Source organism: Geospiza fortis, unplaced genomic scaffold (genome assembly GCF_000277835.1).
Source record: "Geospiza fortis unplaced genomic scaffold, GeoFor_1.0 scaffold10, whole genome shotgun sequence".
NCBI classification, from domain to species: Eukaryota; Metazoa; Chordata; class Aves; order Passeriformes; family Thraupidae; genus Geospiza; species Geospiza fortis.
Genome location: NW_005054326.1, coordinates 2,447,937 through 2,473,691, shown reverse-complemented (window position 1 = coordinate 2,473,691; position 25,755 = coordinate 2,447,937). Strand labels below are relative to the sequence as shown.

At 42.3% G+C, this 25,755-nt stretch overlaps 1 protein-coding gene across 1 annotated transcript; it reads left to right on the top strand.

Moving 5' to 3' along the window:
• Window positions 1-1,728: 1,728 nt before the first annotated feature.
• On the top strand, window positions 1,729-25,030 carry LOC102037713 (protein mono-ADP-ribosyltransferase PARP12-like). The gene is made up of 15 exons (XM_031057049.1): window positions 1,729-1,846; window positions 4,438-4,690; window positions 4,801-4,911; window positions 5,278-5,346; window positions 7,209-7,289; window positions 7,865-7,927; window positions 8,443-8,544; window positions 11,655-11,778; window positions 12,984-13,149; window positions 14,572-14,692; window positions 15,241-15,337; window positions 15,753-15,831; window positions 20,491-20,621; window positions 22,461-22,612; window positions 23,188-25,030. Exons 1-15 carry the CDS (start codon window positions 1,739-1,741, stop codon window positions 23,565-23,567), a joined length of 2,037 nt encoding a protein of 678 aa, XP_030912909.1. The 5' UTR covers window positions 1,729-1,738; the 3' UTR covers window positions 23,568-25,030.
• Window positions 25,031-25,755: the final 725 nt, after the last annotated feature.

Genomic DNA, 25,755 nt, shown 5'->3' with positions numbered 1-25,755 from the left:
TTTTTTTTTGTTTTTTTTTCCTTTCCTTTTTGTTTGTTTAAATCTGTTCGTCTCCGCACGCGTCGCTCAGCGCTCCCTGGCATCCGGGTGGAATTGTTTACACCCATTTCTCAGAAAGCAAAAGCAAAGTGCTGACATGCCCTCTGGTTTCACTCGAGAGAGTTACCAAAGTTTTGCTGTAAGTCATTGCTTGGCTTGTGGCCCTTTCTTTGAGAGGCGCTGTTAGATCATCCAGGTGCATCAGTCCCAGTTTCTGGAATAGGGACGACTCATGGGATGGGCAAGCCTGACAGCCTCTTCTAGCCCCAGGTGGCCAAAGGAGGTGCCTGGTTTAAAAAACATAAAGGAAACCAAAGGCAAATGCAGAAGAGCAACTCACCTTTGCCAGTACAATTACTGATGGAAGAACTTTGTAGTTTCAGCTCCCAAGGCCCAGGTCTGGTGCTGATGCAGTGTTAGGAATGTGCATGATCCCACTGGATCCTTCCTCTTCTGCCCCAACAAAATGGATCACTATGCACTAAGATCTGGGTAGCAGGGAGGGGAAAACCATGTCTCTCTCTCTCTCTCATCATTAGGATGATAAGATTTTCTTATTTTTTGTAACATTACAGACAATGGAGTAAGCTCCCATGGGGTTCACTGTTGGAAGTGCCTTGATGTGTGCAGACACTCATGATGGATGACTGTGTGTGAATTCAAGTTTGCAATGAAGCCATTCCCTTCATAACGATAAGCCATCCTGCCCTCCCAATAGCACAAAGTATTTAAAGTCACTTTGGTATGCGTTAAAAATCAGTAAACACAGACACACCTTGGACCAGACACACCTTGAGGTAAAACTGTCATGAGGAGAGCTTCAGGATTTAACTAGAGGCTGAAAGAGTAAAGGGATAGACTTGAACCTGGTAAATTAACAGGTACTTTTCCTGGTTGAGTATGTCTGATCTGAAAGCTGCATCAGATCATGTGTTGAAGAGCAGGACATGAGGAAGCTGCATTTTACTGCATTAAATTAATGCACAGGCTGACTATGTATGTGTCTCCTCTCTGTTAGTGATTTGCAGTAACATTTTAAATAGATGTAAAAAATCTGCAATCTCCCTCTCTAATTCATACTCATCCGACTTTTGGCTTTGTACGTGGCAGCACTGACTTCATTATTGTAGCTTGTTTCCTTAGTCAAAACTTATAACTTAAACTTTCCTACCTGTTTTTGATTTTTTTAAAATAAAACTTCACAGCCACTGAAGATAACAAAATGTGTTGTTTTCAGCTTCACTGTTGCTTTTGTTTCATGCTGACTCTTGCATGTTTCTTTACTTGCCATCCCTAGGACAACAATCTTCTATGTTTACAAAATGAAGGCTGTTGTAACTTCTGGCATTTTTCATGTACTCCTTTAAAATTAACTTTTCCTCGGGTTGTTTAGGTCATGTGACTTGACTTGGATCTTCCCGGAGGCAAAGAATGCCTGGGGTCAGGCTGCACTGAAGTTTAAAATGAGGAGGCTAGGGTCACCACACTTCACAGAGGAGTTCTGCTGTTTGTCCATCCTCTGGCTCATTACAGACACCATCTAAATGTTCAGAGACTCTCACCAAGCCACCTTTCTCTCACAGCTTTTCCCAAGTTGTACATTATCTGAGGTTCTTCTTTAAATCAACTTGACGAAAGGAGTAAACATTGATATTTCTGTGTATTTTCCTGCAGCTCTTGTAAGTACTCGCATGACATCATGAATGCGGAGAACAAGAAAGTTCTAAAAAAACATGATTTGTCTGGCCTCAGTGAGAATGAGCTGCAAGTCCTGCTTCTCCAAAATGATGCGTTCTTCCTCCCTGATGTAAGTTGTACTGGTTTGTTAAGAGAAAGTTTTTGTTCATTAGGAATGGGAGAGGGCAAGAGAGAATGTGGAGTTCTGATCTTAATGTCCAGCTGTTAAGATATGAAATGGGATTAGTCAGAATGAAGGAGGAATGGGAATGGCAGTGTGAAACAACATAAAGCCAGATCTGTGAAAGGGCTGTGTACTTAAAATAATTAAAAACCACCCCCACAGCAGTAAAACTGTTCAGTAAGTACCCAGAGTACACATCTGGAGAAGGCCCTGTCATCTGGGATGTGTCAGGAGCAGACCTGCCCTCTGATAGCAGGAGGTGGGCAGCAAGGCTACAGCCTGTCTTGTGTGCCAGCTCTGTTATCCCAACAGGGTGGCCATAAAGCTGCTCAAAACAAGCAAACAGAAATGTCAGCAACTTCACCAGAGGTTTACAGAGGGTAAGATAAGCAAGAGAGAGTTGAAAGATCACAATAATTGTACATGCTTACTGAGTTAAAGGCATGACCAAAACCCAGTTTGTTGCTTCTTCACTATGAGGTGAAGACTAGGAAGTGAGTGCCCCTTTCCTTTTCCAGTCCATGTAGGCCTACACACATTTTGGTGCTTGAGGGTATAAGAGATGAGAAGACTCTGTGAGAAAATGACCAAATGGCTGCAGTCAGTTTCATGTCAAATCTGGCTCTTCCAAAGTGCATGGAGTTTTTGTACACTGGCTTTCTACAAAGCAATCTTTGCCCAGTTTGTATGCCACTTGTTGATTTTGTTAAATTTGGTTGACCATTATCTTCTGGTTCAACATGTGTGTGTACAAGGGCAGTACTGTCTTCAAGGTATGGCTGTTTGAAAGTCAGTCATACCCTGTTCCTGGTAAAGAAATTACCAAAGTACTGCCCTTGTCTTTTGCAGGTTATAATCTCCACAGCTTTGTTGACACAACAGTTCTATTGTTTCTTTGTTCCCTGCTGTGAAAGTGCTAGACTTTGACAAAGCAGATTTTTTTTTTAAATTGTGTAGTGTTTTAAAGTATGTTTTACTGGCAGACTGAAGGAGCGTGGTGGTGAGCAAGGAGAATACTAATTGTTCCCAGTAATGAGCAAATAGTAGAAACTGTTCTTGGTTGGTATTAACCTTAAGTGATTACTAGAAATCTGTTCAGCCCTCACCCCTGGCAGGCATCATTAATTACCTGTAATTGAGCACTTTAACTCCTATCATGCAGCAAAATAGCAAAATGAAGAGAAAAATGGGATCAGTGCAGGCCATTCATAAACCTGAGAGTTTGGAGGTTGGATGTAAAAGCCAAATTGGCTGTTTCCTGCTTAGAAATGCTGACTGGTTGTGTGTGTGAAGACATGGCATGTAGGAACCTCTCAAGAAAAGGACACTTTGGAATTCTCTGACTTGAACTGGTGTTCAGAGTAAGAAAAACACAACAGCACCACACTTTTCACACTTTCCCTCACCTCTCTGGCTCTCCTCTCCGTGTTTTGTTTGTTTGTTTTGGTTTTGGTTGGTTTTTGTTTTTGTTTCTTGGCAGGTGCAAGGGGACAGTGTGCTTTCTTGATGTAGCTAAGTAGTGGATTCCCTATTGTCATGGTTTTAGCCCAGATAAGTACCATGCAGCCACTTGATCTCTCCCACCCTGGTGGGATGGGGAGGAGAATTAGGAAAGAGGTAAAACCTGTGGGTTGAGAGAAGGATACTGAAATAATTGAAATAGAATAAAATATAATAACTGTAATGAGAAGGAGAGAGAGAAATTAGTAAAACCCAAGAGATACAAGTAATTCCCAGTACAGTTGCTCCCCACCCACTGACTGATGCCCAACCCATCGTCCCTGAGCAGTGGTTGGTGGCTCCTGGGAAGATGGATTTGGAGGGGAACTGTGAGAGTCCCAGTGTGACACTGGGGCTCTCTGCCAGACATCTGTGTGTCCTCCTCCAAGAAGCTTTCTTATTACAGGCTGCTCTGGAAGCAAAACTGTTACTGTGGTGCTTAGTGGTCAATATGAAGGAGTTTTTGGTCTGTGATTTGGTCCCTCATCTGATTCTCTGTGTGCCTCTTTTTTAGTGAATAGAGGAATAAAGAAGTGCATTGCATTTTCCATATGTACTCTAATCTCAAAGCATTCTTCTTACCATTTTGTAAGCTCAAATCTTCAGTGTAGGATAAGCTTTTCAAATAAGTGCAAATTCAGTTTCAGCTCCATGGAATGGTAACTCATTTGACACTGTGTACATGTTTTTATGGAGATACTTGTTCTTTGTTGATCATTATGCTGTAGGGGTTTTTAAAATAAAATAACTGTAAACCAGTCTTTTATGCAACTGTCTTGCATCTATTTTTGGCACTCCTAAGCTTGTTGGGTTGGCTTTTCTTGGAAACAAAACATGTACAACTTCAAAACTGAAAATGCATGAGTCACCTTAAAATACCTGCTCCTGTATGCAAGAAATCTGTCTGGATTAAAGAAGTCACAGTAAACACATGACTTTTAATCACCATTTTTCTGCTGTTAAAGCTGTATGCCTGTAGGACAAACAGAAATTCTAATGTGCTTTTCCATTTCTTATTGTATCCTCTCCACTTTTAGACCTGCCAGTTATACAACAAAAAAGGTTCTCACTGTACACAGCAAAGCAACTGCAACAAGCTTCATGTTTGTCAACACTTTCTCAAGGGGAAGTGTAAATTTCCTCGATGCATAGTTTCCCATAACCTCTTGGATGACCATGCACTGAGGGTGTTGGAAACTGTAGGTATTGATGGGAAGATAGCTTCAAACTTCCAGGCTATATATGATTACAAGCATATGGAATTCAACAGGGAACCAAAGAAGGTGTATGGTAAGTTGCAAGAAACAGTGGTCTTAATAATGATTTTGAGTTTGATAGAGGTAGAAACTGTTCTTGCCTTACCTCCCAGCTAAACCGCACCATCCTTTTGATGCTTTCAGTACACAACTACAGAAATAATAACTGGAAAAAGCCAGCAGTTAGAATGATTAAAGAAGTGAAGACAACTTCGGAAACAGTGCAATGCATGATGGATGTGCCACCTTCAGTAGGTAAATACATAGATAATAGGTTTCCTTGTGGAATCAGCTTTTGTATTTCTCTTCTTGCAACATATACACATTTTTTCCTCTCTGCTATTATGCACTTGCAAGAATGGAGTAAGTCATGGCACAATCATGTGGGAAGGAGAACTGCATTTTTACTGCCTGAAGTACTGCATTGAAAACAGCAGTTGAGTGGCTGGCAATAACGGGACTAGCTGGGGTTTGTAACTGTAATTGCACCTCTGCTGTATCAGCAGTGGAGTGCTAGTGGAAAATCACATGTGTGATGGACATAGTTCTCCACAGAGATTGGGATGTCAGCTAGCTGAGCTTGTGGCCCAGCAGTGCTGCTCATTCAGTCTTCTCAAACAGGTCCCAATAGCACCAGACCTGCCCAGAGCCGAGACCAATTGCCAACAGGAATGGGAGATAAAGATAAAGGTATGGATTATTTACAACTCTCCAGTCTTGAGACCAGTGGTTTTCATTGGGCCTTGATTTCACACAGCCTGACAGCTCCCGGTGGTAGTTGAGTGCAGCAGCTTATTGGGTGTGCCTTGCTGTGTGCTGAAGTCCATGGTACCAGATGGCCATCCTTGCAGTGTTGGAATTTCTGCCCAAGCACTGTGCAGCACTCTGTACGGTCCTGGACATGTTTTTTCCTTCCTAGCAAGATGACAGAATTGTGTCTGTGCATGCAGCATTTTGCCTTGCCTTCTGTCCATAGGGAATTAATACAGCTTTGCCAGTAGAGGTGTTATCGCGATACACCTTCCAGTGAGTGAATAGCAACTTGTAAATCTCTTGTTCTTCTGGGCAGAAGGACCTTGGCTTTAAAGCTTGTCAGAGGTCCAGTACTTTCTGGAGTACTGGAGGTTCTTTTAGCTATTCCACACATGGATGGTGTAATGTTTCATATCAAATCACACGTGTGATTTTCCAATTCTCCACAGAGATTGGGATATCAGTCAGTGCATGCAGGATCTTTCCTTGCCTACTGTCCATAGCGAATTAATACAGCTTTGTCAGTAGAGGTGTTATCGCGATACACCTTCCAGTGAGTGAACAGCAACTTGTAAATCTCTTGTTCTTCTGGGCAGAAGGACCTTGGCTTTAATGCTTGTCAGAGTCCAGTACTCTCTGGACAGGTTCTTGTAGATATTCCACACATGGATGGTGTAATGTTTCATATCAAATTACACATGTGATGGACATAGTTCTCCACAGAACTATGTATTGGATATCAGCTAGCTGAGCTTGTGGCCCAGCTCTGCTGCTCATTCAGTCTTCTCACACAGGTCCCAATAGCACTGGACCTGCCCAGAGCCAAGACCAGTTGCCAACAGGAGTGGGAGATAAAGGTATGGATTGTTTACAACTCTCCAGTCTTGAGACCAGTGGTTTCATTGGGCCTTGATTTCACACAGCCTGACAGCACCCAGTGGTAGTTGAGTGCAGCAGCTTATGTGTTTGCCTTGCTGTGTGCTGAAATCCGTGGTACCAGATGGCCAGCAGAGCAGTGTTGGAATTTCTGCCCAAGCACTGTGCAGCGCTCTGTACGGTCCTGGACATGTTTTTTCCTTCCTAGCAAGATGACAGAATTGTATCAGTGCATGCAGCATTTTGCCTTGCCTTCTGTCCATAGTGAATTATACAGTTTTGTCAGTAGAGGTGTTATCGCGATACACCTTCCAGTGAGTGAATAGCAACTTGTAAATCTCTTGTTTTCTGGGCAGAAGGACCTTGGCTTTAAAGCTTGTCAGAGTCCAGTACTCTCTGGAGTACTGGAGGTTCGTCCAGATATTCCACACATGGATGATGTGATGTTTCATATCAAATCACATGTGTGATATCCCAATTCTCCACAGAGATTGGGATATCAGCTGGCCGAGCTTGTGGCCCAGCAGTGCTGCTCATTCAGTCTTCTCACAGAGGTCCCAATTGTCACAGACATATTTTATGAAAAATCCTTTCATTAGGATCTTTTCTCCTGAGAAGCTGAGAAGCTTCAGCTTCTCCATGTTTTGCTGCTTTGGAATGTGATTTGGAGAATTGTTTACCCAGCATGTGAAATTGTTTTTATTTGATGACCAATGACAGCTACCTGTGTCGAGGCTGTGAGCAGTCACAGGATTGTATTATCATTCCTTTCTATTTGTTTCAAGCCTTCTGATTAAATCCTTTCTACTATTCTTTTAGTATAGTTCTAATATATCATTTTCTTTTAATATAATAAAGACCATAAAATAATAAATTAGCCTTCTCTAACATGGAGTCAAGATTCTCGTCTCTTCCTATGTCAGGGTTGTCTGCAAATTCAGCACCCAATAGCACCGGAGCTGCCCAGAGCCGAGAGCAGTTGCCAACAGGAGTGGGAGATAAAGGTATGGATTGTTTACAACTCTCCAGTCTTGAGACCAGTGGTTTCATTGGGCCTTGATTTCACACAGCCTGACAGCACCCAGTGGTAGTTGAGTGCAGCAGCTTATGTGTTTGCCTTGCTGTGTGCTGAAATCCGTGGTACCAGATGGCCAGCAGAGCAGTGTTGGAATTTCTGCCCAAGCACTGTAAAGCACTCTGTGCTGTCCTGGACACATTTTTTCCTTCCTAGCAAGATGACAGAATTGTATCAGTGCATGCAGGATCTTTCCTTGCCTACTGTCCATAGCGAATTAATACAGCTTTGTCAGTAGAGGTGTTATCGCGATACACCTTCCAGTGAGTGAACAGCAACTTGTAAATCTCTTGTTCTTCTGGGCAGAAGGACCTTGGCTTTAATGCTTGTCAGAGTCCAGTACTCTCTGGACAGGTTCTTGTAGATATTCCACACATGGATGGTGTAATGTTTCATATCAAATTACACATGTGATGGACATAGTTCTCCACAGAACTATGTATTGGATATCAGCTAGCTGAGCTTGTGGCCCAGCTCTGCTGCTCATTCAGTCTTCTCACACAGGTCCCAATAGCACTGGACCTGCCCAGAGCCAAGACCAGTTGCCAACAGGAGTGGGAGATAAAGGTATGGATTATTTACAACTCTCCAGTCTTGAGACCAGTGGTTTTCATTGGGCCTTGATTTCACACAGCCTGACAGCTCCCAGTGGTAGTTGAGTGCAGCAGCTTATTGGGTGTGCCTTGCTGTGTGCTGAAGTCCATGGTACCAGATGGCCAGCAGAGCAGTGTTGGAATTTCTGCCCAGGCATTGTGCAGCACTCTGTGCTGTCCTGGACATGTTTTTTCCTAGCTAGGAAGGTGACAGAATTATATCAGTGCGTGCAGGATCTTTCCTTGCCTACTGTCTCTAGGCAATGAATATGGCTTTGTCAGGTCTCTCACTGAGACTCCTTCCAGTGTCAGGGCTTATTGTTCATTCACAAAGCCCTGACTTCTGTGTTGGGCTGTATGGGAGATGGTCAGATCCTTATAGTGCTTGAATCTGCAAGGATTTGACATCCTTGTTATTTCTGGGATGAAGTACCAAATGCAGGATCTTTCTCTTAAAGCAAATATGGATTGTGATGTTCTTTGCTGTAGGTAAAAAGAACAGTTCCTCTGATGAAGCTTCAAAAGACAACAAAAAAGATAACTGTGATGAGATCTGTTTGTTCTATGTCTGGAAGTACTGCAGAAACAAGGGTAAGCTTTATGAAAAGTAATGTTGTTGAAGACTTGCCTGCAGAGGCACTCCTGCTCAGTGGCTTGGGCTAGTGGTGACAATTGTGTCTCCTCAGTGGTTTCTTTTCTTTCCAAGTCATTAATAGACACTGTCAGAATTACAAACATAATCAAAAGGCCAAATGGTATACTTAAACCCTTTATCTTCTGGATAATCCAGCCTATTTCAGCTCTTTTGATGGAGGTGGGCTTTGGGTACGTTTCTGTGGCAAAGCCCTTTAAGTGTGAAGTGTTGCTAGAAGATCAAGTTATGAGTTGATTTTGTGCTATCATTATTGACAGTTCATAAACGTATGCTACTCTTTATTCCTACTGTATCTATCCTATGTACATCAGATAATCGCCATATTCTCCCTCATTAAGTAATTTAAAAAGTGATCTGAAGTGTTAAAACATCTTTAAAAAGCCACTTAGTTGTACCAGCTAAGCTAAAGATAAATCTAGTCCATTGTCTTTATGGTAGTGGCCAGAACAGAGGTCTGAGGGAAGAATATAAGTAATTGTATTTGGGAGCTGTCCTGAACAGTCATTTCGCCCCCAGCTTTGGCTCTTCCTTTCTTATGAGGAGGTACCATGACATTTTCTTTCCCTGATCTTGTCCAGTCAGTTTTTAAAGGACTCCTCTGACCACCTGGTCTTGACAAAAGACCCTGTGTGATGTGAACAGTGTACCTGGGTGAAGCTGTGAAGGTCAGGCTCAAAGCAGCCATACTGGGACCACCAGATAACTAAATTCAAGTAACTGTTGGAGTGTGAGTGTGCTTTATTTGCTACATTGGGCCAGAAAATTGTAAGATGTTTGATCCACACTTGGATGTGGAGCGTCAGTCAGAAGAAAACCCTTCAGGCCTTGGCAACCACCCCGTGATTTCTGAGGGACTGAGGAAAAGACAACCAAAAATATCAGAGTGTTTATGTGTTGTGTAGGCTAGACTTTGTACAGCTGAGACACACGGTTGTGTGACACATCACAGGCACTTCCTGTGTGTGGCACTGCTCTGCCAGTGTTGTGTCTCAGCAAAGGGAAGGTTCTGGTAATGTGCTAGTTTTGCATCACAGAAGTGATGTTTTAGGAGAGGCTGCTGGCAATGTCCTCTGTGTCTGATAGGAAACCAATCAGTGGTTGGCTTTGGGAATTGACAGTTTGTTAAACCACTGGAAAGCTGTACACACCTCTGTGAAAAACACATGTTAACGACAAAAAAACCTCAAAAACTTTCTCTTTTCCCTTCTGGCTGCCAAAGAGGTGACACGGCCGGCCTGGCCTCTGTCTTGGCCTGGCTGGGCAGGGTGGCCCCTGCTGCAAGGTGCCCACTGGGCCCCCCCCATGGCTACCAGGCAGGGGCAGAGGAGGAGCCATCTGCTGAAATGCTACCCACTCCCCCCCAGCCACAGTGGAGCCCAGGGTCACATAACCATCTGCAGGCCCCAGGCAAAATATTAACTCTTCCAAAACTTCAATCCTCCCCCGAGTTAGAGAACTGTGGTATTTTCTGGGGTTCCCCCGTGGCAGGAAGGAAATGATGAACCTGATTCCATGTTCTTAGAAGGCTAATTTGATATGATATTATATGATATTATACTAAAACTATACTAAAGAATAAAGGAAGGATACTTACAGAAGTCTTAACAAGATACTAATGAAAAACCCGTGACTCTTGCCAGAGTCCTGACAAAGCTGGACTGTGATTGGTCATTAAGTTAAAACAATTCACATGAAACCAATGAAACAATGACCAGTTGGTAAACAATGTCCAAACCACATTCCAAAGCAGCAAAACACGGGAGAAGCAAACCAGATAATTATTGTTTTCATTTTTCTCTGAGGCTTCTCAGCTTCCCAGGAGAAAAAAGCCCGGTGAAGGGATTTTTCAGAAAATACGACAGTGACAGAGAACAAGATGGAAGTACAAACACATAAAGAAACAACATAAAAACACCAAAATCGATGAAGAAGAAGTCAAGTCCCAAATAAGAAAGATGAAGAAATGCCTTTAGTTTTAGGCTAAAATTCTCTTGTAAAACTATAGAGAAGGACTCTTTTTCCCTATAACACTTAAAAGTATCAGGAAATGAAAGTGTAGATTGTAGATATTGTAGATATCAAGCAAAAACCTCCATAGTAAAGTAAACATCTGTTAAAGTAGCTACAATCCTATAAAAAGTTTGAACAGAAAAAGAGAGATGAGTGATAAAGATCCTATACCCCAAAGAAAGAAAATATCTATATTCCTAGAGATAGATAATTTCAGAGATAGATATTAAGAACTTTTACTTTTAAACAACTCATCTTTAAACTGATACCCCATAAGTTGACATGGGCCATAAACACAACTATGAGAAAAACTTAGAGAAAATGGGAAAGATTTCATGATTACAAATTTTCCCAAACAGATGCTATTTGTAGAATTAAGAGCCACGAGAGAACTATTTTCTTGTAGAGAAGTCTCCATAAAATTAACAAGACTTCTCTCCCTAAGTAAACTGAAGAAAGACTCTTCTAGAAGTAGTAAACTAACTAAAAATTTTAGGTTTTGTCTCTTTACATTATCAGTGAGGAAAAAAAAGTTGTAAAAGGAAGAGAAGTGTCCTAAAAATTGTGTTCTGATTCTTGTTACTCTTTCTTTTAGTTACTATTAATAAATTTTTATTTATACCCTTTTAAAATTTTCAGCCTATTTTACTTTTCTCCTAATTCTATCTCACAACAAAAAATAAATCAGTACATTCTAGTAAGTGCACTAGTAATTAACCAACACTAAACCCACCACACTAATTAGTACATTAACCAAAAAATCTCAAATTAGCCAACCAAAACCACTACAGGTGTCTTTCAAATAAATTTGGCAGTGTGTGTATATATATAAATATATTTATGTTGCTTTTCTTGGTAAGACTGCAGAAACACACTCCCCCTTCTATTTTCAGCACTCTGTCTTCATTGCTTATACTAAAGCCCAGGAGAGAAAGCCTCAAAGTATAAAAGATGCTGGTTTTATTTTGGTTTTTTCTTGTCTTGCTCTTTATGTTAATGATTGCTGAATTCTTGACTATGTCTGATTTCGTTACAGATAGATGCAAATCTGTTCATTACCATTTGCCATATAAATGGGAGGTACATGATGGGTTGAACTGGAAAGAACTTTCCATGATGGAGGAAATTGAAAAGGCCTACTGTGACCCAAAGAACAGCAGGTGTAGTAATGCTGGACTCCTTGCTTGGAGTATTGGGATTGAGCCTTTGTAGGAATACTTGTGTTTTCTTCCTAAAGATGTCTGACTTCTCAGCTTCTGGTTACTGAGCCTCTCAGAAGCTGGGAGGATGTAAAAATAAGAATTTTTTCCTTTTAAAAAAGCAAAGAAAGAATGATTGCATGAAAATCCCACTCTAGTTTTGTCTTCTAAAAATAACAAAACTATATCTTGCATGTGAAACTCTGTACAAGGTAAAAAGCCAGTGTTTAAAATACTAGTATTTCAGATCATTAATCAGTTTATTTACAGTAATGAAGTTGGGCCTTTTGACAACATCTCAGAGCTGGTCCTTCTCTATAGCTATTTCTTTCCTACTACAGCTAGTATCTGTAATAACAATAATAGTAATCTGTTACATACCTAGAGACACTTCATGAAATGTCCTTTGTGTAAGCAGCCCATGTATTTTTTCTTCTTTTTTATTTCTGTTTTAAGAGTGTGTTTTCCCTTTAGCTCCTTTCTGAAAAGTCCCACCCAAAGCAACCTGGATTCATAGGGCACCCCAAGTTTGGCTTCACAAAATAGTATTCTAGTTTTGGCCCATGCCTCTTAAGGCACCAGATGATTTTGATTGGCAGTTTTCTGGAGATCACAAGCAATATTCCCAAGGGGAGGCTGCCATCAAAGTCTTCCTGCCTGGCAATTAACTTTTCAAGCCTTGCAGGAGTAAGAGCCCAGGTGGCTCCAGTGATGAATGCAGTTTGCAGAACTCACAGCTGTGGTTGCTGTGATTGCATCCTTTGTAACCACAGAAAAAGAACAAAGTTGATAGGCTGCAGGTGTTTGGTGGCAAATTCAGTCACACACTTTGCACATTCTGCTTTTTTACTGAGAAAGACTGTAACCACACCTAGTTATCACAGAAGTTCCTTTTGCCACACTGTACTTGGAGCCTAACATTATCTGTAGAGCTGGCAGTGCCACATGTGATTGAGGTGGCATTTGGTGTCTCACAGGCCAGGGTTCACTTCTGAAACTTGGAAATGGCTTTCAGAGCTGCCATGTGCTGTGGGAAATAATTACTCCTATTTCAGATCTAATTAAGTTTGATCACTTTATATTAAAGACAATAGCACCAGCTTAAACTGGGGATGAGAGGATAAAATATGCACTGCTAACTAATAAACCTGAATTTGTCCTTACAGCTTGCCAAGTAAGAACATTAATTTCCAGACAATGACCTGCTCTTCTTCTTTGATTCGACGCCTCTCTACACCATCATCAGTCACAAAACCCACATTCCTACTGACCACACAGTGGATTTGGTACTGGAAGAATAACCAAGACAAGTGGATTGAGTATGGAGAACCAGTGAGTTCACATCCTGTGCTTTGAGTCACTTCTGCAGGAATATGTGGAGCCTCTGCATCCTTTCCCCTTTTCTCAATAGGATTAATTAAGTGAGTCCTTGTGCTTGAATTTTACTGAAGCTACATCTGTTCATAACAGATGTAATTTACAGTATAGCAGCACAAATGGTAAAACACAAAGTTGATCCAGGGACTTGGAAAAGTACACAGAGGAAGGTGCTGGATAGAGCACAGTTTAAAAGACTCAGAATAATGTCACAGAGTACTCAACCTCAAGGAGTCACCCAGGTCCAGGAGAGATCACAGCTGTCCAGCTGCTCTTTAGCAGGGAGAGCTTGCAAGGAGCTCACTCAGGCTTTCCTGTCTATGGAATGAAGTGGTTGGCTCATACTTAAATCACAAGCAAAGTAAAAGGTGAGAGTGAGACTCCTTACACCTGCAGCTTTTTTTTTTTTTTTTTTTTGTTCCTCCGCAAATTAGTCTTGGAAGAACCACCTGCTATTCATGCATTAATCACATCATCAGTGTTTGTTTCCAAGCTCATATGCATCAATGCTCACCATGTCACCCTGTTCCTTTGTGGGTTTTTAGACTAGAAAAGTTCTTGGCCTTGGCCTTGGCTTCCTTTGGAGCCTGAACCAAACTTACTTTGGTTTGATAAGGAGTCGAGTGTACCCATCACAGCCAGTTGCAGCTCAGCCTCACCCCCTCCCTTGCCAAGGAACTGGGCAGAGTTGAGAGAACTTGTGGGATGAGATAAAGACTAAAAGATAAAGCAAAAGTGTGTGCACAAGCAAGGCAAAGCAAGGCATTCATTCCCCTCTTCCCTTGGACAGACAGGTGCTCAGCCATCCCAGGAAAGCTGGGCTCCATCACAGCTCACAGTCTCTTGGGAAAACAAACACCATCACTCCAAATGTCTCTCCCTCCCTCCCTCCTTCCCTCCCTCCTTCCCCCAGCTTTGTATACAGGAGTGACACCTTATGGGCTGGGATGTCCCTGTGGCCAGCTGGGGTATCCTCCCAAGGCCTTGTGCCCCCCAGGCCCTTACTGGTGGAGTGGGAGAGGAGCAGAAAAAGCCTTGACTCTGTGCATGCCTAAACTAAATAATAACTAAAACATCCCTGTGTTATCAGAACTGTTCCAGCACAAATCCAAAACACAGCCACTGCCAGCTTCTGGGAGGAAATTTAACTCTACCCCAGCCAGAACCAGCACAACACAAGAATTTAAAATTACTAATTATGTATTTGTATTTATGTTACAAATATTCAGTACTCAGCGCAGGCCACCATAGTTCTGGGTAGATTCCTTGTCATCCTACACGTGGCCTCTTGCCCTTTACCTCAGCTAGTTATCCAGGGTTTAGTCCTGACTGTGATACTTCTCATTCTCTTTATTTTTTTCTCTTCTCCCCACAAAGGAAGAAGGGACCAGCACGACCTCACCATCTTCTGCTATTATTGAGAATTTGTATCAAGCAGATCCATGTGCCATTGTACCTTTCCAGGCTGGCCAACATCAGTATGAACTCAATTTTAAAGGTAGTAATTGTAAAGGTTCTCATCTACAACTATGCAGTGCTTTATAGACTCTTGCAAAGTCTCCCAGCTTTTAGAAGGTATGACTTCTTTCCTGACACCACCAGCTTCACTTACTGGAAGTGAGGTAGTGGTGGCCCAGAGCAAATTCCTCACAAAAGCAACCTTCCCTTCCTTGACATTCTCCAGACTTGCATCTGACGAGGAATATAGAGGTTCAGTCTTCACATAAACTCATAGTAAACTTTAAAGAAAGTAAGTTAACACTGTGGATGGTAAAAAATACAAGTTAGGCATCTTTGTGCTGCTGTAGCAATGTTTAAAGAGCACTGAGTGGCTTGAGGGAGCAAGCAGGATAGGCACAGGCTCAGTCACAGAGTTACAGGAAAGACAGGAAGCTTATACAGCCTTTGTGCAACTACTCCTCAGCAGGTAGAATTGACAGTCAATATGCAGTTTTCATTAAAGGATGACTGATGAGGACAAGATGACCTTTCTTGTAGACTTATTCATAACTTTTTTGGTTTTCCTTCTCTTTTTTTCTCCTCAAGAAATGATTCAGACAAATACTCATTTTAAAACTCGAAGACAGGTTTGCAGGCGACCAAAATTCGTGTCTTCTGAAGATGTGCAGAAGATAAAGACAGGGTAAGTGCTCTTCAGGTTGTTTTTTCCTATTTTAGAAGTAATCATAAGGCAAAATGGGTTCCAGTGCTGGCAGTAGTTGTACAAAGAACAGAGGTGCTGCTGGAGAAAGCCTATCCATGGGACTGAAGAGCAGAAGCTGTGTCACAAACTGCAGTTTTGGTGCCTCACCTGCTGCCTGGGGCACACGTTACTCCAGGTACTCCAGCCACAGCTGTTACTTAAAAAAGCAAGTGCAAGAGGCCTGTGGTGGTTGAGGGGCAGCATGCAGAGCCCAGCCTACAGACTGAGGCTATTTCCCAGTTTCTTTGTGGTTTATTTTGTTAATTTTTAAATACAAGAATTGGCCAATGGGGATGCTCCAATTGGAGCAGTACTAGAATTACTAACACTTCATTTTCTGTCTGTTTGCAAGCAGCCAGAGGGATTCATCTATTCCAAATCAGACCTGTCCTAGTCACTGGGATGCATCTGCACTGCCTGACTTCGGATACAAGGTAGTTATTTTTTTTCCCCTCTTCTTGTAATTCTGATGGAAAGGCACAGATTCAGAGCTTAACTGAATCAACTGTAACTGTGTGGATGCTAAAAAGGAACAGGAGTAATTTCTTGGGTGGGTGTGCTAAAGATCTAGGTGATCTCCTGGGAGCTCATGAAACAGGTGCCAAATTGTCTTGAACTTCAACTGCATTTTAGGCATTTATCTACATACCAAAAACTCACCAAACCAAAAACTCAAAACTCCAAACAACAAACCCAAAACTCACCAAGTTCGAGACAGGAGGAATAAATTTGGATTGGATATTTAGAAGAGGAAATCTCTGTATCCTCCACTACTGTCACATACATCATGGATCTGAGCGCAGACCTTGGCCTCAGGAAATGGCAGAAATAAAGATCTACAACCACAAAATAAAAAAAAAACCCATTGCAGTGATGTCTTCCACAACAAAAACAAACCCAACCCCTGTCAGCCCAAAGTCTAGCTTCTTATTTGATCTACCAAGACCAAAATGTGTGGGTGTTTTTTAGATTTCTAGGTCCTGCAGTCCTTCTGGAAGAGCAGCAGTTTGTGGAAGTACTGCAGGACTGTAGAAAAAAAGCCTTTTTCATGTTACAGGGGCCCTTTGTGTAGTGGTTTTGACCCTGCTTGAGGAGCAGTGTAACAGGTTGTCCTTATCAACTGTGTCACAGGATCCTGTGTGATGCTGACCAGGTTGTGCTGGCACAGATACCCTCGGTGCTGAGGAGCACCAGTGTGTGGCTGTGTGTCAGTGTCATGGGTGGAGTGAAGCACTTCACTTACAAGAGAGGAGGAGTGCTGTATTGATACAAAATCACCATTTAACAAAATTTGATAGTGAAGGAAACAATGGTTTAACAAGATTTGGTGGCAAAGTACACTTGATTATTTACTGCATAGAGGACAGAGTTAGACAAAACTGCTAGAGAGACCCTCCTGTTGAGTCATGACTTTCATAAAGAAAAGATTAAATAATAATGAGAGCGTGTGGCAATCTGGCAGGCAGCCCATTTGAAGATTTGCCTGTGATATTTGGAGCTCAGTGGAAGTAACAAAGGAATATGCTCTTCCCTTTGCTTATCAGCATCTTAACTAGCAAGCATAAAGTTTTCCAAAGAGTACCAGGAAGGCAGGTACCTCTGTTCTGTTCAGGTCTCTTGAGCTGTGTGTACTTAATTGCTTCCCATACTTGCTCTGAAAACTTGTCTGAATTTCAGTTGAGTGGATTTGTTGGGCTGTTCCTGGAGTCACTGGGGTGAATGTGGGAAGCTTTGGAATGCAGTGCACAGATCCATAGTATCTTTTGGTTGTATAATGTGGGGATGTGCGAGTAGGAGCTCAGTTTGCTTGCTCAGCTGGCACCTAAGAAAATATCTCTTTAACTTGTGAGTGCCTTTCAAAAGAGAGGAAAAGTGACAGTGCCTATGATACCTGTTGGCACTAAAAGTGAAAGCCTGGGCTAGATTAAATCTTTCTGTGGGACCCTAAGCTTGTTTTTTTGCACTAGGTAATTTTGGGAGTGGCTGGGATTCTGCATGCTTGTGGTGACCATTGTAAGAGCTGACAGCTACAACTTGATGAACTGCCTTCTCTTCAGACATTGACAAATAATCCTGGCAAAATCTGCTGTGCTGGAAGTGATCCATTTTAAAAAGGAACATGTGAGATAGGCAGAAAGTCATCTTGGCTTAAAATGGGAATCTGTGCTTTGGTAACATTGCTTACTTTTTGAGTATTGCTATGTCTTAATCTGTAAGTCATTGAGAACAGTTCTGTAGAAAGAAGTGTATAAAATGCACAGTGGAAATTGGTAACACTGTTTGGGAAGTCGGTGTGAATTTCTCCTGTCTTTGTTTTTACAAAGTGGAGTTAGTAGTTTTTAAATGTTTTCAAGGAAAAAAAAAAGAATTGTTTATATCCTGAAACTTCTTTCTGGGTTTAAAATTGTCTCTTTAATGTACAACTGAGAAAAGTGTGCACTGGATGTGTGGTTTCCTGTCAGTCTTTATGTGGCTGATGTGCTGCTGAATCCTGGCCATGCAGGCCAAGGATTGCTGCACTGTACCAGGCACAGGATGCAGTGTGAAGAGTGTCTGTGCATTTTATAGATGTCAGTTCTGGTCGGGTCACTGCCACCAACCCTGCTCCTTCCAACAAACACCCCAGTGAAGCAGAGCTCAGGGTGTGAGTCACAGAGTACTGCTCTTGTGCAGTCATACACTGGTGGGAATTGCTGCCAGAGCAGTGATTCCTTCTCTGCCTTGGGAACTCTACTCCCTGATAACAGGGTAGCAAATGCTCACACTCAGTGGGATTTGCTTTTCAGGTCTGAAGGTAAAAAAAGCTGAAGAAGTTGTGTAGTTATGCCGTATCATCCTTCAACAGCAGTGTGATGCTGTGATCCTTTATTAGCACTAGAAACATATTTGGGGAAATAAGGACAAGCTCACAAAGATTTCATGGAAAGGAGAACAGCTTTGTTGTCAGGAGGCCATCATATGATAAAATAATGGAAGTACCTTTCATACAGGATTAGGCCTTGTGTAACAGGGCTGACACTCTGTTTTACCTAGAAAGGTTTCAGTTCCTTAGGAAGAGATCATAGAATCATAGAACAGGCTGAGTTGGAAGGGACCCATTGCGATCATCAAGTCCAACACCTGGCCCTGCACAGGACACCCCAAGAATCACACCATGAACCTGAAGGATGCAGCAGAGCAAAAGTACATTTGTAGTTTTAAGTGGGAATTGTTCATGTATAAATAAATTTGCAGATGACACCAAGCTGAACACTGTAGGTGACACACCTGAAGGACAGGGCCATCCAAACGGATGTGGACAAACTCAATAAATGGTCCATAGGAATCCAATGAGGTTCAGTAAGTACCAGTGCTGCACCTGGGCCAGGACAACCCCTGGGGGCAATTCAGGCTGGGGATGAGCAGATGGAGCAGCCCCGGGAGAAGAACTTGGGGGTGCTGGTGGTGATGGCTGGACATGTCCTGCCCCTGAACCCCCCTTGTGCTGAGCTGATCATTTACAAGGGCCTGGAGTGGCAAGACAAAGAGGGATGGCTTAAAACTGACAGAGAGTAGGTTTAGACTGGGTATTAGGAAGAAATTCTTCCCTGTGTGGGTGGTGAGGGCCTGGCACAGGGTGCCCAGAGAAGCTGTGGCTGCCCCATCCCTGGAAGTGCCCAAGGCCAGGCTGAATGGGGCTCGGAGCAGCCTGGCATAATGGAAGGTGTCCCTGCCCTCCCTGGATGGGCTCTAAGATCCCTTCCAACCCAAACCATTCTGTTATTCTAAAGAAAACATGTAGTACTGAAATACAGAGACATGATCTTCCTCCTGTAGGTGATGGTGAGCAACTTGGACTGTGGTGCCACAGACTGTACAATCACTGCTTGCACATCCTGATTGTTTTATGTGCTGTGCTGTAAAGCTCTGGAAAATGTTCCTGTATTGAGACCTGGGAAAATTCACTCAGTTTTTTAAAGGCTTTTAAATAAATTCAAAGAAATAGTTCTTTCTTGTGCAGATGATCTTTAGAACACTTCCCTGTGGATGATCTCCTCATTAGTAAATACTTAAATGTATCTGTGAAACCCAAGTTTTATCCTTGGGGAATTTTAGCCTGGTAGGGTAAGATGTTATTTTCCTTGTTACCTTTTAGGATGGCCACAGCTTTCCTGCTTAAAACACTTTGGAACATGGGATGTTGGGATCTCACTTCGTAATCTTGAGTTCCCACTTGAGTTGTGGTAAAGTGGAAAGTATTACCAGCTGACATCAGCCTGCCAGCATCACACTTTTGCAGTTTATGGAGATAAATGTTGATTCTAGAAGATAAAAGACATGAGTTACTTTGGAGAAAAAATGGAAAATTCATGCATGCCACAAACAAGCAGAAGAGCTCGAATAAAGTTTTAATTATGTTTTGCATTAAATTCTCTTTGGGAAAAATGAGCATTTCTTAATGGAATTTTAAACACAAATGTATGGATAAATAAATAAAAGGATAATGGCTAAATAGACTTTGTTTCCTTTGGGAAAGGAGATGTATTTGTTTTTAAGCAGGTATTCGGTGTCACATTTGTTTAGAAATGTAGGGGCTTTTTTGAAGTCCATATTTAAGTGAAGCTTTCTAAGTTCTAACTTTAAAAAGGTAAGACACTACAATGCCAGGAGGGTATCTATGTTTTGTTTGTTTAATCTTTAATAGCTGAAGCTCCCTTAAATGTCGAATTACAAATGATGCTGTTAGCTAAGATCTTTTGTTCTTAATCAGCTTTAGATATGAAACTGATACTCTCTGGAATAATCTGTCAAATTTTCTTTTTGCAACTTCTGTTCCATTGAGATATAAAGTTGCAGGTGTCAACTCCTGGAGCTGATACACCTTTCAACATCCTTCCTGAAGAGAGGTGAGGTGTCCTTGCAAAGCAGGAGTGACAGACTGATTTCCTTGGTGTTTGGTTATTCACGTAGTCATGACCTAAAGCATTTAATTACCCTTCCTAGGCAGAGTTTGGGGACCCTTCTGGAAGTGTATCTGCTGGAATTAGGCTTCTGCATGTTCCAGACTCACTGCAGCCTCATGCCTTTTTTTTGCTTTGGTTTGTATTTTATAGGCAGTGGTGATCAGCAACACAACCTCTGAATACAAAGAAATAAAGCAGCTGTTTCATCAGACGATGAAAAATTACAGCATCCTTAAAATACAGAGGATTCAGAATCCATCCCTCTGGAAGGTGTTTCAGTGGTTAGTACTTGTTTCCCTATCCTTACGAGGAGGCAGTCTCCAAGAACAGGTTGTCCTGTATATGCTTTCTAGGAAAGAGAGGAGGTTGCCACCTGTGCCTTGACATGACTGGCGTTTTGTTATTAGAATTTCAGGAGTGAGATTGGTGTCTGGGCCCTTCCACAGAATGCCGTGCTCTGTGGGAGGTTCCCTTCGCCTGGCTCCTTGGAAGAGGGAGAGAGGAGCATGGAAAGACATGCATGATGCAGAACTGGGATCAGGATACCTGCAGGGATGTGGAACAGTGATTGTCTTGGGGATGGAGCAATAACTGCCTGCTGCACACATGCTCTGTGTTACAGATGTTTTATCTCTTAAGAGTATATGAAATACTAAAAAGAGTAAAGGCTGCTTGGGCCTTTTTGTTCCAGTCAGATTTATTTCAAGTGCTTTTGCTGAACAAAGTCAGTATTCACTGAGAAAGAATCCTTGCTTTTTAACTTGATGATCTCTGAGTTCCAGAGCTCCTTTCTGGCTTTCAACATCTGCATCAGTGATACTGAACTCTAGGTACTTAGGCCAAGCTGGATACCAGCAGATTAGAGCTGGGGTTCAAACATGTTCAAGTTAGTTTGATGTAGGATTAAGCTGTTGCTTTGGACAGTTGTCTAGTTTAAAACAAGAGTAAGTATTCAAGGACTGTATGGAATGGTAATGGAGTAGTAAAATACTGTTTAAATAAATGCTTTCACCTGCAAAATGATGGAACCCAGAAAGTTATCAGCCACTGATTCATAAAAACTTTTCATCTGGCAAAACATAAGAGACTTCAAAACATGTAATATTGCATGTTTTTTATCCCCCTCCAATGAGGTAATTAAGCTAAGCAGGCAGAGTTTAACATTGCCAAGTCCAGAGGATGATGGAGTAATTGGACTTGGAAGAGAACTTAAAGCTCATCCAGTCTGCACAGGACAGGGGCATCTTTCACTATCCCAGGTTGCTCCAAGCCCTGTCCAACCTGGCCTGGAACACTTTGAGGGATGGGGCAGCCACAGCTTCTCTGGGCACCCTGTGCCAGGGCCTCACCACCTCACAGTATGTTCTCAACAAGTTTCAGTCTGTTGCTCTTAACTTTCCATTTACTAATTTACAAGTTGGAAGGATTCTCCCCTCCCCCTGGCTCTGCTTAATTTGTGGCTGATGACTCTCTGCAGAATATTACTGTCTTGTCCACTTCAGCAGCTTCTGAAAAACTGAGAGGTGTCTGGATGCTGAGGAATAATGATGGGAAATACGAGTTGAGCCTTTTGTTGTGATTTCTCTTTTCATAGCTCAGTCTGCTCTGGCCTCAACCAGCCAGGTGAGCAGTGGGCAAAGCAGGCTGGGTTTGTGTCCTGGCCCCACCTCCACAGCAGCACTGACCTCTCAGGGGCAGGAGCTGGGGCTGTGGCTGGGAGCACAAGCTGCCTTCAGCTTGGAGCCACTGTGGAAGCACAGAGCCTCTGTCATTAATGTCGTTAATCCACTGAGAGCTTGAGTGGGAAGCACAACAAGTAGGGCCCTACAGAGGTGCAACAGGTTGGCACAGTGGTGACTGCAGTAGTGTCAAATGCCTAAATTCCCTGAGTAAAGCCAGAATTAGCTAGAATTGCTGAGCAGTGCTGTCAGTACTGTGCTCGTCTCATCTTGTTCATCATGCTGCTAGTGTGTCTCATCTTCTGAGAGGTGAGAGCAGGATGGAAACCTCATCCAGCTGACATATGCGTGGATGTTACATAGTTGTTAGAATTGTTTAAAAAACCACTTTTTTCCCTTTTCTTCCATGGTTCACATTCTCCTCCCCTTCACTTTTATCAGGCAAAAAGAAAAGATGAAAAGGGAAAATGGAGGAAACGAAGTCCAGGAAAAACGCCTGTTCCATGGGGCTGACGTCACCTTCATGGAAACGATCTGCAGTCAGAACTTTGACTGGAGAATTTGTGGAAGCAATGGAACTAACTATGGGAAGGGTATGTAGAAAGTGAGATGTCTGCTGAAACTCCCCTCATAGTGGAGCAGTCAAAGGTTCTGAAGTCTTTAACTGTAGAAGGAGAAAAAAAAAAAGACAAGAATTGGTATTATGATCCTTCTGAAGAGGGCCAGGATTTGCTTTGGGTTGGGGGTAAGTCTTCTCACAAGGTGTTAAGAGCATTAGTAATTTGGGATTTGCTGTTGGTGACATTTTCTGATGTCTGAGGTCATAATTTGAACTGAAAAATCAGTTTGTATGGCAGGGAGCAGAAGGGTGTGTATGCCCTCAGTGTGATCTTGGAAGGTCCTCATGTTTTCTTGTCTGTCCCTCAACACACAGACCTGTAGTGTGCTTATTGTACAGCTTTTAAAAATGACTCCTGAAATAGCAAATAGTGAATGAAAATTACATAATGCAATCCCCTCTTGCAAAAATTTTGGTGGTGTTCTGTAAACTGAGTAAGAGAAGTCCTGAAAGTTGAGTCAGATACCTCCTGAAAACCCATGGGATGCTCAGATTTTGCTGTCACTGTACAGATTCTCCTCACACCCACGTTTCCATCTCGTTTTCTAGGAAGTTACTTTGCTAGAGATGCTTGCTATTCCCACACCTACTGTCAGGCCACGCTGCAGGGACACTCCATGTTCGTGGCTCGTGTTCTGGTTGGAGACTACGTGAAAGGCAATGCCGCCTTCGTCCGGCCCCCAATGAAGTGTGCTGCCAAGCTGTGGTTATATGACAGCTGTGTGGATGATGAGTTCAATCCTGCTGTTTTTGTTGTCTTTGAAAAACACCAGATTTACCCAGAGTACATAATAGAGTATAGAGAAGAGAGAATAAGAGAGCAGAAAGAGACGGGAATAAATGTGCAGAAAGAGACAGGAATAAGACAGCAGAAAGAGACAGGAATAAGAGTGTCTAGAGAGGAGGGAAGAAAATGTGTTATATCTTAGAGGAACGTGGCAGTTTGTGTCCCTCATCTTGTTTTTCGTGTTGCAGGTGTTCTCCTACTTGAAGACTTTTTTCTTTTTAACACAGTTCTTCAGAATGTTAATCCAATTTTTGCATTGAGGAGGGCTGACAAAGCAGATGTTACATTTGTTGTGACTGCCTTATCTTTTTCTCTTCCTCTCTTAAATGAAGTACAGACATTTTGATAATTATAGCAGAAAAATCAGAATTGTGGGATGGGAAATTGAATGTTACGACTGCTGTGGGCAAATAACTGTAAATGCATCATCTAAAAAAAATAGAGAGGACTTCTCTTTGCAAACAGTTAAAAGAAAAATTACCAGTACAGTAGTTTTAAAGGAAGCTTTCAGATTTTTAGTAGTCAGAGATTCTTTTCAGTGCAGAATTCATCTGTTCTTGATCCCTCTCATCTGTCATTATTATAAACAACTCAGTGTAGGTAATAATGACTTGAGTTTGTTTTCAAAGCACTGCTTGTTAATGCTGGTACATGTTTTGAGTTAAAATGATAAACAAAAAAAGAAAAAGCATATTTTAAATCCATGTTGTTAGTTCTCGAGAATTTTCATCTGTACAATGGCAGATGGATCAGAAAAATGTTGGATCAGATTCTTTGTGGAAATGAGCAGTTACTTGCTGTAACCTACACAAAAGCAGAGCTCAGCTGAAACTGTGAAAGCCACCACATGTGAGTAAGCAGATACCAAAAATTTGGTGGTTTGGCTGCAACTAATGGCATAAAGACACAAAGGCTGTGTCCCAATGAGCCAGGCTTTCCAGTGGGTGTGTCCACGTAGCACAGTAGGACAGGAGAAACTTCTTAAGGATCATGGAGATGTTCTGTCCTTTTTGTGCAATAATTTTCGTTTTTCCAGATTAGAATGGGACCAAGAGAGACCTGTTAGGTGCTCTTGAGGCCAGTGGTAGAACGGCTGTCCTAAGCCACTGTCTGCATTTTCTGCTGCCCACTTGCATGGGGCAGGCTGCTGACAAGTGAGGATCCTCTTTTTGGTTTGGGGATGATCCTGGGTCATAAACCTCTGGAATTTCTACTGGATGTTATCAGGAAGTGGATCTGTAAGTGGATCAAACTGAAGGCCCTCTGTACAAAATGCCATATTCAGACATTTTTAGCTATTCAGAGGGAAGCTGGGACTGAGGACAGAGGAGCAGTAGTTTTTACCTTCAGATAAGCTTTACAGAAAGCCAATAGCCTCTAAGGTTTTTGCATCTCTGATAGAAGTCTGTCAATCAAAGATAACAAGTTCTTCCCAAGAAGAACAGAAAAGAGAAATCCAAAAAATCTTACTAAAATGACTTAGAACTAAATGAAAATGTGGAGAAGATTTTAACACTTTTTAAGATCTTTCTTTCTCTTGTTTGCCTGTAGAATTCCTGAATTACTGAGCTTGCTGTATTTGCAAATAAAACCTGTGTTCAGGCACTTTCAGTGTGCACTTTGTCTTTACATAAACATGGGAAGACTAAGTATGCTGAGTGAATCAGCCCCTGCCTGCATTCCCTGTCTTCCTTCAGTGTTTCTAAACCAGGGAACTGCACACATGGACTGCCATTGTAGGGTAGGTGTTCAGCTAATTGCTAAGGAGAGAATATTTCTGCAAATTAACTTCCTAACCTAGGAGATGTTCAATATTTAAGTAGTGGGGTAGTTTGGTCAGATTTCATGTAATTAAACAGCTGCTCTGAGCAGTTAATGAAGTCCTAAAACAGGTGAAAGAATTATGTGAGGTAGTGGCAGAACTACTGGGTTTAAATCTCGAAGAAGTGAGATACTGAGAGGTTCTAAGGATGTACTTCCTTAATATGCAGATGAGTAACTTTTAAAGACTCTAAATCAGGCACGTGTAGAAACCCCCACACCTGTGAGGCACAAGGCAGGCCTGGATGGGGAGGGTGCCAGTGAGATGCTGACAGCCTGGGATCAGTCCAGATCACCACACAGAGAGTAAGGACACAGCAGTACAGGAACTGCAGAGCTGCTCCATGGTCCAACCCACCCTGCAGCAGGGATGGATGCAGCTCTCTGGTGCACAAGGCTTTGGCTTTTCTATCAGAGGGCTGGACTGGCGGGGAGAGCTGCAGTCTGGATAACTGAGCTGAAGGGGGAGCAAAGCTGGAAAATGCATACTCTGAATGCAGGACGATGAG

Coding starts and splice junctions, on each gene's coding strand:
- LOC102037713 (XM_031057049.1), top strand. CDS start 1,739: ATGAATGCGGAGAACAAGAAAGTTCTAAAAAAACATGATTTGTCTGGC. Junction 1,847..4,437: donor ATGCGTTCTTCCTCCCTGAT/GTAAGTTGTACT, acceptor CTCCACTTTTAG/ACCTGCCAGTTATACAACAA. Junction 8,545..11,654: donor GAAGTACTGCAGAAACAAGG/GTAAGCTTTATG, acceptor ATTTCGTTACAG/ATAGATGCAAATCTGTTCAT.